General features: G+C 47.4%; 1 protein-coding gene across 1 annotated transcript in view; it reads right to left on the bottom strand.

Annotated features, from left to right (window-relative positions):
* Nucleotides 1-427: 427 nt before the first annotated feature.
* LOC132459082 (CUB and sushi domain-containing protein 3-like) overlaps nucleotides 428-12,969 on the bottom strand; it is a 255,684-nt gene continuing 243,142 nt past the window's right edge. Inside the window, exons 58-63 of the mRNA XM_060053457.1 lie at nucleotides 12,509-12,574; nucleotides 9,720-9,878; nucleotides 8,850-8,965; nucleotides 7,801-7,888; nucleotides 3,692-3,833; nucleotides 428-2,344 (exon numbers count right to left, since the gene is read on the bottom strand). Of these exons, the coding sequence (XP_059909440.1) occupies nucleotides 2,179-2,344; nucleotides 3,692-3,833; nucleotides 7,801-7,888; nucleotides 8,850-8,965; nucleotides 9,720-9,878; nucleotides 12,509-12,574 (737 nt within the window). The 3' untranslated portion in view covers nucleotides 428-2,178. The remainder of the gene's footprint in view (nucleotides 2,345-3,691; nucleotides 3,834-7,800; nucleotides 7,889-8,849; nucleotides 8,966-9,719; nucleotides 9,879-12,508; nucleotides 12,575-12,969) is intronic.

Genomic DNA, 12,969 nt, shown 5'->3' with positions numbered 1-12,969 from the left:
CAGTTCAACCTGTAGTGTGGGCTTCGCTCTTTTTTCCACGGCCGCATTAGGTTTTTCCCCAATAACAAACGTGAACTCGCAAAATATATATTACATATCAATAACACAACGAACACCTGTTGGAGATGGGAGGGGTGGGGGGGTCAGGGGGCGGAGGAGAAGGGGGTACCGTGTATCAAAACTGTATAAATGTACAAAATGCAACAGCAGTGATGGGGAATAGACACAAAGTGCGCTAGCAGCAGTCGCTTCACTGGTTCACATATGGCCGACATGCACGAGAATGAGCAAACACAAACCAAAAACAACCCGAACACAAACTGCAAACCGCCCTTCTCCTTCGCATGGGTCCTGTCTGGTGACGCCGACGACATCGCTTCATTATCAAAATAAATATGTTTTTCCTTTCAAATTTGTATACCCCGGGCCCCTATAGTAGCCGGTTTTTTTTTTTTTTTTCTGTGTGTGTGTTTTTCTCAAGGCACTGCAATGACTCAGATGGGATGTGAGCGGTGGGTTTATTACTCGTTTCCATGAGGAGTGGTTGAAATGGGAGATGGTGGTGGTGGTGGTGGTGGTGCGTTGTGTGCAAATCCCATATGTGTGTCCTGTACATACGGTGTTGGTGAGGAGATGAAATACACTTTGTGATTCGCGCAGGGGGGGGGGGGGTGGGGGGGGGGTAAACCACGGGTCCTTCTTGGTGAACGTACTAAAATAATGAGTGACACGTATACTGGAGGACGGATGCGATGCCCTTTGAAGTCCTCCCCAAATAAAACGTTCCGCTCGGAGCGTCGTAGCCTCTTAACTGCCGGTCGACGTCGGACCGTGTCATTCCGAGCGACAGATTCAAGGTAGTTTGGACTCCGGGAAAAAAACTCCAGAGGACTCTCGTAATGTACCGTTTAATCTGTTCCATTTAGAAAAGCTTTAATTATAAAGGTTTTAATTACAACTTCAGAGCAGAGAGTAAAGAGAGGCAGAGAGCAAGACAGGCAGAGAGCGAGAGAGAGAGAGAGAGAGAGAGAGAGAGAGAGAGAGAGAGAGAGAGAGAGAGAGAGAGAGAGCGAGAGCAAGAGCGAGAGCGAGAGATATAGCACAGAGAGCAGAGAGAGAGAAAGATGGAGAGAGCGAGAGAATCTTGTTGAAATCAAAAATAACCGAAAAGTCGAGACTATTCTAAGACTGATGTGCTTAAATCAGCAACAGAACGCCAGTTTTATAAGAGTTGGCGACCCGGTACATGTACGACATACTTAAAAGTGTTCTTTTTTTCAATAAAACTACCGTAGAAAAACATACTTTTTCACAGTTGGATTCAGCACTGTGGAGAGATCCATAGAGGGACACCATGACACTGGAAACCGTACACACACCGTACGGATATAAATAAAACTCCAAACACCCCAAAGAATCTGGAAATTTAAACGTTCTCTTTTTAAGTGTGGAGGGGGTAAACATCGATGCAGAGGTAATTGGGGGGGGGGGGAAATGAACCTTGAAGGGGGAACAGTGCCCACATCAGTCTCTTCTCTAGTACCTAGACCCCCCGCACCCCCAGACTGCCGCCGGGGAAATGGCCGCTACACAACAACGACGCCGTCCGGGACTCAACATGTAGTTTGGCATCTTCGACTCAGCCTCCCCCCCCCCCCCCCCCCCACCCCCGCACCCCAGGAATATAAAATACTCTCGGAGGGAGGAGGGGCAGCTTTGATATTTTTATTAGTATTTATGTCCTTTTCTTAATAAAGCTGACACTCACGGAGTGTAAAGAAATAAATAAACCTATCTCTTCACCCAACGGAGGAGGAGGAGGAGGAGGAGGGGGGGCCGACCTAAAGCCCTCCATTACCTCACTTACTCAGCAAATGATTGAACCGTCATATCTGTTGCTCAAAGTGTGCTTTGTGTTGCCTAGACCTAGCTTGTGTGTGTGTGTGTGTGTGTGTGTGTGTGTGTGTGTGTGTGTGTGTGTGTGTGTGTGTGTGTGTGCGGAAACAGGAAATATATGCATGCCCTGTGTTTGTTTCTCTCTTTTCTTTAATGTGTGTGCGTGTGTGTGTGTGCGCGCGTGTGCAGCATAAAGCATATGCGTGCGTTCCCTCCGTGCGCGTACGTATGCGCGCGTGAATATGTGCTGACTGTGTTTCCTTCCGCCCCACTAGGCAGCCCTCAGACCATGGTGCAGACGGTGTTGAGGGTGGGGTCGAAGCGCACCACCTTGCCCTCGGCCGCCTTGGCGGTGCTGCTGCTGCTGTACATGGGGTTCTCGAAGGTGGCCTGGCCGTTGTTGTTCTCGTGCACCGCGCAGCCTGTGTACTGCGCCTTGTCCGTTTTCCTATTGCAGCGCCGACGACCAAGGGAACAATCACACACACGCGCGCACGCACACAGAGATAGACATGCACGCAGACACAGACAGACGGACAGACACAGATAGGCACAGACAGGCAGACAGGCAGACAGGCACTCACAGAGGCACACACACACACACAGACACACAATAAAAACAAGCGAATTAGCTAGCTCCAACACCAATTACTCCGCCCTTATCTTGGCATGAGGTGGTGCAAGCCGAGGTACATGCGCTACTAAACGGTGGGACCACTTATTCGCAGGCAGAGCCCAGCAGACGGCTTCGCTGGGTAATGAACGTGACAAAGGCGATGTTCTTTGAATCTCCAGAGCCCGGAATGCATCTATCAGTAGACATGTGTGTGTGATAACAAAATTTGAGATTTGTCCAAATACGTACATGCACGCAGGCTTGCAGTGAGTGCTAGCCCACACAAGCGATTACATCCCTACAGTGATTCATTCGGTTGCAAGGGAACTGTCAAACTCATTCCACTGATATCTGGACTGTGCACACACTGTATACCATCCTGTGTTTACAAGGCACATCACACATAACTCTGGGCATTAGCCCACAGCCGCCACATTAAAAACGTCACTGTGCATTTCTGCGGGGCAGAGAGTTCAGAGAGAGGCGCCGCAGAAAGCGTGCTATTTTGTGTCTTTATATAGTCTAGTAAATACACATGTGGAGACAGGTACGTCACAACGCGACTCTGCCTAACTCCCCCTTACAGAGCAGAGAGGCAGTGGTGCCAACCAAAGCCTAAAGCGGGGGGCTGTCAAACACTAACACTAATGTAGCCCCACAGCCAAGTACCCCCTTTCAACAGGACCAACCTTATTGCGGAGTAGATTTAAATCATGAATATAAATCATGAATGCATGCGCATGTTATTTGGTGTGCACAAGAATATTAAATGCATATTACCAAACTTTAGAATTGCGATGTACCACTTCATTTTTTTTTATTGAGGAGGTTCTCGGATTGGATTCACTGTGTTACGTGTGGAATTCTATTACAATTATTAATAACCAATATTCTTATTTTACTTCCTCTACTTGCATGTTATTTGGAGTGCACATGAATATTAAACGCGGGTTACCGAACTTGTAGGTTAGAATTCCTATGTGCCACTTAATCTTTTTTTATTGAGGAGGCATTCGGATTGAATTCACTGTATTAGCTGTGGATTTATATTACAATTGTTAACAACCAATATTCTTATTTCAATTCCTCTACTTCTTCCCTACTGTCCCCTAAAGTACCCATATGGGTGCGAGAACCGCAATTTGAGAACAATTGGGCCTCAAGCCCAGAGGGCATTACCTTTGCTTGAAGAGATAGAAGCCGAGCCCCGCGAATATGAGGGCGAAGAAAGGCACCAGGATGGCCACGGCCACGGAGCTGCTGTTGGTGGCGCCGCTGGACTCGGGCTCCACCGCCGTGACGTTCTCCCGCACGCTCATGCCTGCAGGGGGGGGTCCCCAACACACACAACCAGGGTTAGGACCACAAGGCCAGACCAACGACGACCGGCGCCCAGTGGAACAGGCTCTGGAAACGGGAAGCCCGTTCGGATGGGAACGATGAGCAGGATGACGATGATAATGACGATGACGATGGCGAAGGTGATGAAGATGACGCTGTGGATGTCTTGGAGGGAACGTAGGCGCCTTGGATGGAGGGACACTCTGAATGAAGATGACGATGATGTCGATGATGATGATGATGATACCTGGGAGGGTGGAGGGATTGGTCCACTTTAAGGAAGGCTGACCTTGGATGGACAGAAACTCTGAATTAGGATGAGGACTGAGATGATGAAGATGATGATGATGATGACGACGACGATCACGATCATGATGATGATGATGATGACGACGATCATGATCATGATGATGATGATGATGATGATGATGATGATGATGATGATGATGCCTGCTAGGTTGAAAGGGACGGGGAGTGCCCGCTTTAAGGATGCGTGATCTTGGAAGGATAGGAGCGGCAATATGGCGTTAGAGGACATCAGCATTGACGGCGGTGGCGGCGTGGCGAGGGATGGGCGGGAGGGGGGGGGGGGGGGGGAGGCAGCGGTGCGATCAGCGTCTGTATCTAATGAGCATCTGCTGATCTATTATCCGCTAATATGGAGCACATCTGCCGTCCCTTTTGGAACTTTGATTGGTTTTCCAACTCGAGGAGCGTTGGCATTTTCATCAGAGACTGCGGTTCTGACAAAGTTGGCTCTGACTTCTTAAGGACACGTGAATGGATGAATGGATAACTCACACAAAAGTAAACAGAAAGACATGACGAGATGGAATGAGATCAGTGTTTTGGGATAATGATTCCAACAAACTGTCACCTTTTATAGGATCTAGGCTTTTTGATTTTCTTTATCTGCAATTTATTCGGTTTGTCATTTCACCCACTAATTTGTATGATTAGTGTATTAATATGCGGTCCTGAGAGATGACTCAGGGCATGAGTGAAGCGCTATGGCTGTTCCCTGGGATGGTTTCATGGACGGTGATATAATTCTTGAATATATCATCCTGCCACAATATGTGACATTTAACCCTTTGCGTTGAGATATCTCCTGTCCAAGAGCAAATAAAGTGGAAGTTTATCCCTGGGGGGGGGGGGGTGTTTGCATTTTAGGGTTGGAAAAGCTGTCTATTTCATGGGCAAATCCACTCGTATAAAATATATAGAAGGAATATTGTGGAAACCCCATTGGGATTGGATGATTGTGACGCACACAGACTAGCCTTCACGGTCTGATGTTTTAAGCAAAGCCAAACATCGTGTGGAACTAGTCGCCACCCACTATCAAACTTTTCTCAAACACCTCCGCACAAACTTCGTGTCGACCCTTTACTACTTTTTTTCTCAAATAAGTTGTTTTACGGTTGGGTTGTCCTTAGAGCCGATGCAGTGATGCGAGTGCCCAGAGATGTTCCTCCAGTATGAAGCTAGATACCATTATAGAAACAACACCCGCATGAGTGGGAGCCAACTTTCTCCAACCTTAAAGGTCCCATGACATGCTATTTTATGTATTCTTTAATGTAGGTATTAGTGGGCAACTAACACAGTATTCAAAGACGTTCCCTAAATTCAGCCGTGGTGCAGAGTTACAGCCACTCCGAGCCAGTCGCACATTGAGCTTCCCCCAAATGCGCTGTTTCGGTGGGCGTGTCAAGGAGGAGGGTGGGGGTGTGGCCCTGAGCAGCTTGCAGCCACCATGCGCTCTGTTTACAGTGGATGTATCGCAATGGCGAGCCGCACACAGCCTTTAGCCGTGTTCTGTAAATATTCTAGAACACACGGGAGTCCTGGAGCTCTATATCTAAATATTATCATATAGCCTACACAGATATCTATATCATATAATATATATTATCACGGCCAAAAGCTGTGTGAGCCGATATTATGAATCTCAAACGACCGCGTTGGGTTCTCCGACGTTCCTGGTTCTTCAACGTCCACATCAATGTGAATACACACACTGTAACGCAAGTGTTTCTTGTCGGTTCTTTGACGTGTCTTGTATTTCCACAACGAGACTGTCGTGGGGGTTATCTGAGCCATGGTTGAGAAGGAATTGGGGGAAAGGAACTTTGATTTGACTCGCTGAAGTACATGAACTGCGACATGCCGCCGGTTGCCGCGAGGCACCATCGCCCGGCAGCAGGCAGCGCGCAGTTCAGTCGACTTCAGGTTGATGTGAAAGTGGAAGAACCAGAGACGTCGCAGAACCCGACAAAGTCGTTTGTGATTCATAATATCGTCTGGAGGCGCACACAATATGTTATATGATATAGATATCTATGTATATGATATTATTTAGATATAGAGCTCCAGGACTGTAACGCAAGTGTTGTACACTTCCTTGTTATTTGGATAACCGTTCTGCTGTTGGTGTGACGTCGGACTCTCGTATCTGGTATTTCTACAACGAGACTCGTATTGGGGGTTATCTCAGCCAAGGTTGAGAATGAATTGGGGGAAGGAACTTTGGCTTTGACTCCCTCAAGAACATGAACCACGACAAGGAGGAGAAAGGGATCTTTGCCGGGCAGCGCTTATGCACCTCCGCCTCCGGCGGTGGTCCCTCAGCGGGGCTCAAGCGGGAGACATTCGCCGCCAACAATCCCTTTCTCCTCCATGTCGTGGTTCATGTTCTTGAGGGAGTCAAAGCCAAAGTTCCTTCCCCCCAATTCATTCTCAAGCTTGGCTGAGATAACCCCCAATACGAGTCTCGTTGTAGAAATACCAGACGTGTTATGCGCCATCACACCAACAGCAGAACGGTTATCCAAATAACAAGGAAGTGTACAACACTTGCGTTACAGTCCTGGAGCTCTATATCTAAATAATATCATATAATACATAGATATCTATATCATATAACATATTGTGTGCGCCTCCAGACGATATTATGAATCACAAACGACTTTGTCGGGTTCTGCGACGTCTCTGGTTCTTCCACATCAACCTGAAGTCGACTGAACCGCGCGCTGCCTGCGGCCGGCTGCCCGCTGCCGGGCGATGGTGCCTCGCGGCAACCGGCGGCATGTCGCAGTTCATGTACTTCAGCGAGTCAAACCAAAGTTCCTTTCCCCCAATTCCTTCTCAACCATGGCTTAGATAACCCCCACGACAGTCTCGTTGTGGAAATACAAGACACGTCAAAGAACCGACAAGAAACACTTGCGTTACAGTGTGTGTATTCACACACACACACACATGTGGCGCTCGCACGGTCGAGTCTCATTGGCGGGCCAACGTCTCTGGGCGGGCCAGGCAGAGTAAGGGGAGGAGCTGAGATTCCTCATGACGTCATGAGCACAGATTTCCAAATCAGCGCGCTTGAGCCTCCGTTTTTTCAAAGGCGAGCAGAACAGCTAGTGCTCGTTTTACACCAAACGCAAGTTTTAGCCACTGGGGGACCATAGGCAGGCTAGGGGAACTCATTTTTATGTTAGAAAACCTCATAAATTGAGATTTTCATGTCATGGGACCTTTAACCCCATCTCCAGCCCCCACGTCAATACATTTCCATCAGGTCAGTACTCTTTGTGGAAGCCTCCCTTCCCAAAATGCAAACAGTGAAAACATTAACCTTGAAACATTTTGTTTCATTGATAAGGCTTCCCAAAAAGTGTCTGTGTTGAATGATTGACAAGCCACTTAAGGCTGCCGATTCAGCTACCGGCCAGAGGTTTAGCTCGCTTCCACAATACTGAGTATTCTTCGAACAAATTTCCATCTATTAGATTTCTACTGCCCCAAAAACCGGTAGCGGAATAAAGTTATTCATCTCTGACCCGATGGAGAGGTCAAAGAAGCTGCTTCCGTGTCTTTTCAAGCAGTCTGCTCACTTTCTCAAAGTTGGTTTTTTGGAGTTGGAGGAAGTGGACGTGACGTACCCAGTCTCTGCAGTCCAAACTGCCCGTAGTCTTTACCCTGGATGGAGCCCTGCAGCACGTAGCTGCCGCCATCTGGCTCCGCGGAAACCTATAGGACACACAGCGTTACATACATGCGCACACACAAACCTTTTGGAAACGCACAACACAACCGGCAACGCATACAAATCAAAAGGAAGGCTTGCGAGTAAGTACCCAACAAGCTCTTCTGTGGCTGTGTGTGTGTGTGTATGTGTGTTTGGCGTCTGTGTGTGTGTATGTATGTGTGTATTCACACAAGGAGGAGACACGACACAGCACACTATGTGATCATTATCGTTCCCAGAAGGATGAAAAGGCCCCTCGTGAACAACTCAGTCGCGCCGCAACGTTTATTAAAGGAAGATGAAATCCCAAGCACAGCTTCTTAATTCAGTTCAATCAATGACCATGAACATCTCCGGATGAAACGCATCTGGGCCCTTGTTGTAATCCCGTACGATACGTCTGCATAATGCAATTATCCTGATGATTCGAGGGGGTCCGTGGAAACGGCCTCTTCTCATTCTTCCGCCCCCGTGTCCTCTTCACGTTTCAAGTGCATGTATACACACATCGTCTGACAAAATAATAAAGAGTCAAAGAGAAACTATCGTCTTCACGGTTAATTTGTAAATGATGTAAACACAAGAAAAAAGGACCGTGAGAGGAAGAAGTTGATCTGTCGCTTGTACACATTGTGGCTCCACAACTGAATTCAACTGCAGTTTCACTTTCTCCCAGAGTAATCTACTTTTCAATCAGGTCTCCCTTACTAAAAAGAACTATTTTGGTGTTTGTGTGTGTGTGCTTGTGGCTGTGTTCTTGTGTGTTTGTGTGTGTGTGTCTTTCTGTTTGCGCATCTATGTGCGTGTGTGTGTGTGGGCGCGCATGCCTGCGCGTCTGTTTGTTTATGTGCACCTGTGCATGTGCCTGTTCGCGAGCATGTGTGCATGCGCATGTGCACCTGTGCGTGTTTGCGTGTGCGTGCGAGGGGGGAACCCACTCCATAATTCATTGTGTGTACTCACGAATCCGTCCATGGCCCAGGAGTCGTGTGTGATCCTGCTGAAGGGGGAGCCGTGGGCCAGGGCCCGGGCCTGTCTGAGCAGCAGCGTCAGCCGCGCCTCCTGGCTCTTGTACACTCCTACACACAGACACACAGTCACAACGTCAAACACACACACACACACAGTCACAACGTCAAACACACACACACACACGAAGACACACACACACACACACACGCACACAACAAACATACAGACACACACACACAGACAAACAACGAAAACACAGGGGCACAGTGAAAGTGGAATCGAAGAGAATAAATGAGAAATGGTAACCGGAGAGGGGGAGAGGGGGAGAGTGGGTGAGGCTGAGGGGGAGAGGGGTGAGGGAAGGTTGGCAGGGATTGAATGAGAAAAGGAAAGTGAAGGAGAGGAGGAGAAGAAGAAGGGAAGGTAGCGAGGGAAGATTGAGTGAGTGGAGGGGCAGGGTAGAAGCAATAAGGTGGATAGATGAGAAGTCAGAGTGAGGAGGAGGAGGAGGAGGAATGGGAGGAAGAGGGGATGGAGAAGTAGCCAGACTTTTTAGGTCGACCCGAGACTTGATGCATCCGTCTTCGGAGCCAATAGTTAATTCGCCCTCTCATGCATGAGACGGCTCGCAGATTGATTGATTGACAGGAGGTCCGGCACAAAATAAATGAAAGTGGCCGACAGCGAGAAGACAGCGAGAGGAGAGGAGGAGGAAGAGGAGGAGGATGGATAGGAGGAGGAGAAAGAAGAGGATGAGCATGAAGAAGAGGAGAATGAAGAGGAGGATGAAGAGGAGAAAGAAGAGGAGGATGAAGAAGGTAAGGGAGTGAATGATTTTGTAAACTTTGATTTTTAACTTACCGGAAAGAAGGAACTCCATGTTGCTGTCAGTGAGGGTCGCGTTGACTTTGCCCGAGGAGGCGTTGAAGCTGGTGACTGTCAGGCTCATTGGCTGCTTCTGCCCCTTGTAGTCGTACGAGCCTTTCCACAGGAAGTGAGGCGCGAACACGTCGTCCGGGACTGGGGAAGGCGGAATCAAACATGGGAGGAATAATCACTACCGGTTACCGTTTGGGTCGGAGCGCCGGAACGACGCAATACACACCTAGACATGTTGAGTTCACTCACTGGTAAACAAGTTAAGCTACTCAAGGAGCAACACAAATATAATTACTTTATACTGAGGACTTTTCTTGGATTTTGGTTTACATCGAATAATCGTACTTTTCCATGTTTAGGGTTGGACAAAAAAATTTTCCTAAATTTTTTCGTCAAGTTAAGCTTAAGGTTCTAACTTTTTTTTTCATTGACTGATTATTACGGATCTGTCACATAGATAGGTATATCAAACTCATATCCATAATCTATACCTTTGAAATTATCATACATCATTTTCTTTAGTTTGCACTTTGCACCCACGCAATGCTTGGTAAGTACCTTATTTATTTCTGAAATCCAATCTGTCGATAAGCATCTTTTAATTATCTCTGCATGGGCTTAGGATGTTCGGATATTGTCTCATTGTGATTATAATCACAACTGAAAATGTCTATTTTGACCGGGAGCCCCATCAACAGTAGAGACATTGAACTGAATGGTTTGTTTGTTCCGCGTGTAAAACAACTCAAAATTTGTAAAAACTTGTTACAACTTGTTACAAACTTAGAATATCAGCTCTGAAATTAGTCATAATTTCTGAGCTGCGGCCTGATGTCATCATCAACACAGACCATGGCGGCCCTCATCGGTAATGGGAATTCAATTATTATTCTTAACGTTTTCCCAGATTTTTTAACATATAATTTAATATTTAACAATGTGGTCGATTCCATTACATTTATCTCTGAATAAAGCAATTCTCGGAATGGTCCAGGCAATCTTAAAGATTAAATCAGCTAACGTGAGTTTGTTTCTCCTCTTCCACAAACGTGTCCAAAATAAGCAGAAACTGCTGCCGCCATTACGTTTGTATTTAGCAACGCGCAAACCTTCCTCGGGGCGTCCATGATTTACCCCCCGCAGAGTTAACTCACAGCGTTAGTGCTCTGTATCTGATTAACTCCAAGAAGAAGAAGCGAAGAGGCCGCCTTGAAGCGAACAGCGAGACACTTCCTGTGACAGTAGGGGCCAATTTGTTCAAAGTCCTCCCCGAGGCTATAAGGGTCTTCAAACGGGGGCCACTCGGGTCGTACAGTGTACTGTTGATTACAAGCCCTGCAACGGCGTGACTCCGGTGTTCAGTCTGTGCTTACAGTCTGCCCCGGTGACACACTCAGGGGGAACGGAATGTTCCAACTCACGCCGAGAGACAACTGGAGCGGGGCGCGGAATACCCGCTCATTATATCGTTGGAAGGGGCCATAACAGGACGCAGACCCCCGCGGACCCCCCCCCCCCCCCCCTCGTGCCCGGTCCCTTTATGGCCGGTGAAGTGCGCGTGGGGGCGAGTGACCGTGTTCTGTACTGTATTATCCATGTCATAAGATTCTTTAGTGCATTGGTTCTCAAAGTGCGGCCCGCGGGCCAATGGCGGCCCGCGGAATCATTCCTGGCGGCCCGCAATGACATACATAATTATGTAAGTTATAAAAAAATAAAAATAAAAATAAAACCTTTTTTTTTTTTTTTTTTTTTTATCAATATTAATTTAAACAAATATAAATAAATATAAAGAGAAAATTCGACTCTCTCTAGCTTTCAATTAAATCCTTTTACATTTTTTAGTTTTAATCCGGCTGTACATTACTTTGAAAGGGTGAACCTCAGTTTCATGATTTAGACCTCACTTGACCTCACTCCCAGAGGTCCACGGTGCGGGTGCAATGTTTTTTTTCACCACTGGGATGCTGACGGCGTTTCCCGCCAAATTTTTTTTTCCTTTGGCGGCCCTCAGTCAAATTTTGGGTTCCTAAATTGGCCCTCAGTTGTCAAAACTTTGAGAACCCCTGCTTTAGTGGGAGCATCATTTGATACGAGGCAATCGGTCTCCAGATCGAGTACGCAACCAAACACATAAGGTAGCACTGTTTGATAGGGTAGCATGATACGATAGACTCTGACCGGGGTAGCATAGATTAGCAGAACAATGTATGCAACTATAAAATGCTCCCTTATGTGTTTGGTAGCGTATTGAATCTGCAGACCCATTGCCTCTATCAAACGATGCTCCATCCTACTACAGAATCACGCTATTTAACACTACTACTCACTCCATGTACACTGTTAAGTATATAGGGAGCATATTTTGACTAACTGTATTATAATGTCTTAATTGGAGGTTCCAGGGGTACAGTATGTGTATTTTACACCACTAGTACACCACAGGTCAATACTGTCGTCTCGCGCATGCGCAGAATCATGAGTTATGTTGTTCCCTGCACATATATTTTTTATATTTTTGGCATATTGCATTTAGTATTCAGCAGGTTGTACTTTTGAACATTTATATTTGTTGTTCTTCACTGTTATATTTGCAGTGTTTGCTATTGCTGGAGGTGCAATTTCCTGAGGGAACCTTCCCGAGGGATTAATAAAGTTCTTACCCATCTCTCTATCTATCTAGGTAGCACAATTTGACAGGTAGCATAAATTGGCAGAGCGATGACAGCGGAGGAGGAGGCGGTCTCCGGCGGACACGGGGGCTGGCTCACCATTTATCTTGGGGCTGGCCGTCCCCTGCATCGGCTTGGCGCTCTTCTCCTGCGACTTGGAGCCGGCTGTGGGCAGACGGAAGGAGGGAACGGATGTCACACACACCGAAGAAACAAATAAGAGAAACAAAATGGGCGGTCAGCAATGGCTGAGCGACCCTGGGGCGTGCTAAACCAACCACACACACACAGCGTCGGCGATTTAACACGGCCTCAGTGGTTTCGTGTGTACGGTGGCGCGCATTCAAAAATGTAAACGACAAACAACAAATCATCGATAGTTGCATGCTGCGCACAATGGGAGTGCATAGTGACTGTTAATCAACTCCTTTAATCAAAAGGGTTGGAGGAGGAGGAGGAGGAGGATGGGGCGGGGGGAGGATGGGAGGGTTAGGAGGGGGAGGAGGGCCGGACGTGAAGGAGGGATGTGGAGGGGAGGAGGGATGTAAAGGGCGGGGGAA

Source organism: Gadus macrocephalus, chromosome 6, assembly GCF_031168955.1.
Source record: "Gadus macrocephalus chromosome 6, ASM3116895v1".
Lineage (NCBI taxonomy): Eukaryota > Metazoa > Chordata > Actinopteri > Gadiformes > Gadidae > Gadus > Gadus macrocephalus.
Note: the sequence above shows the minus strand (reverse complement) of the source record. Positions and strands in the feature narration are given on the sequence as shown.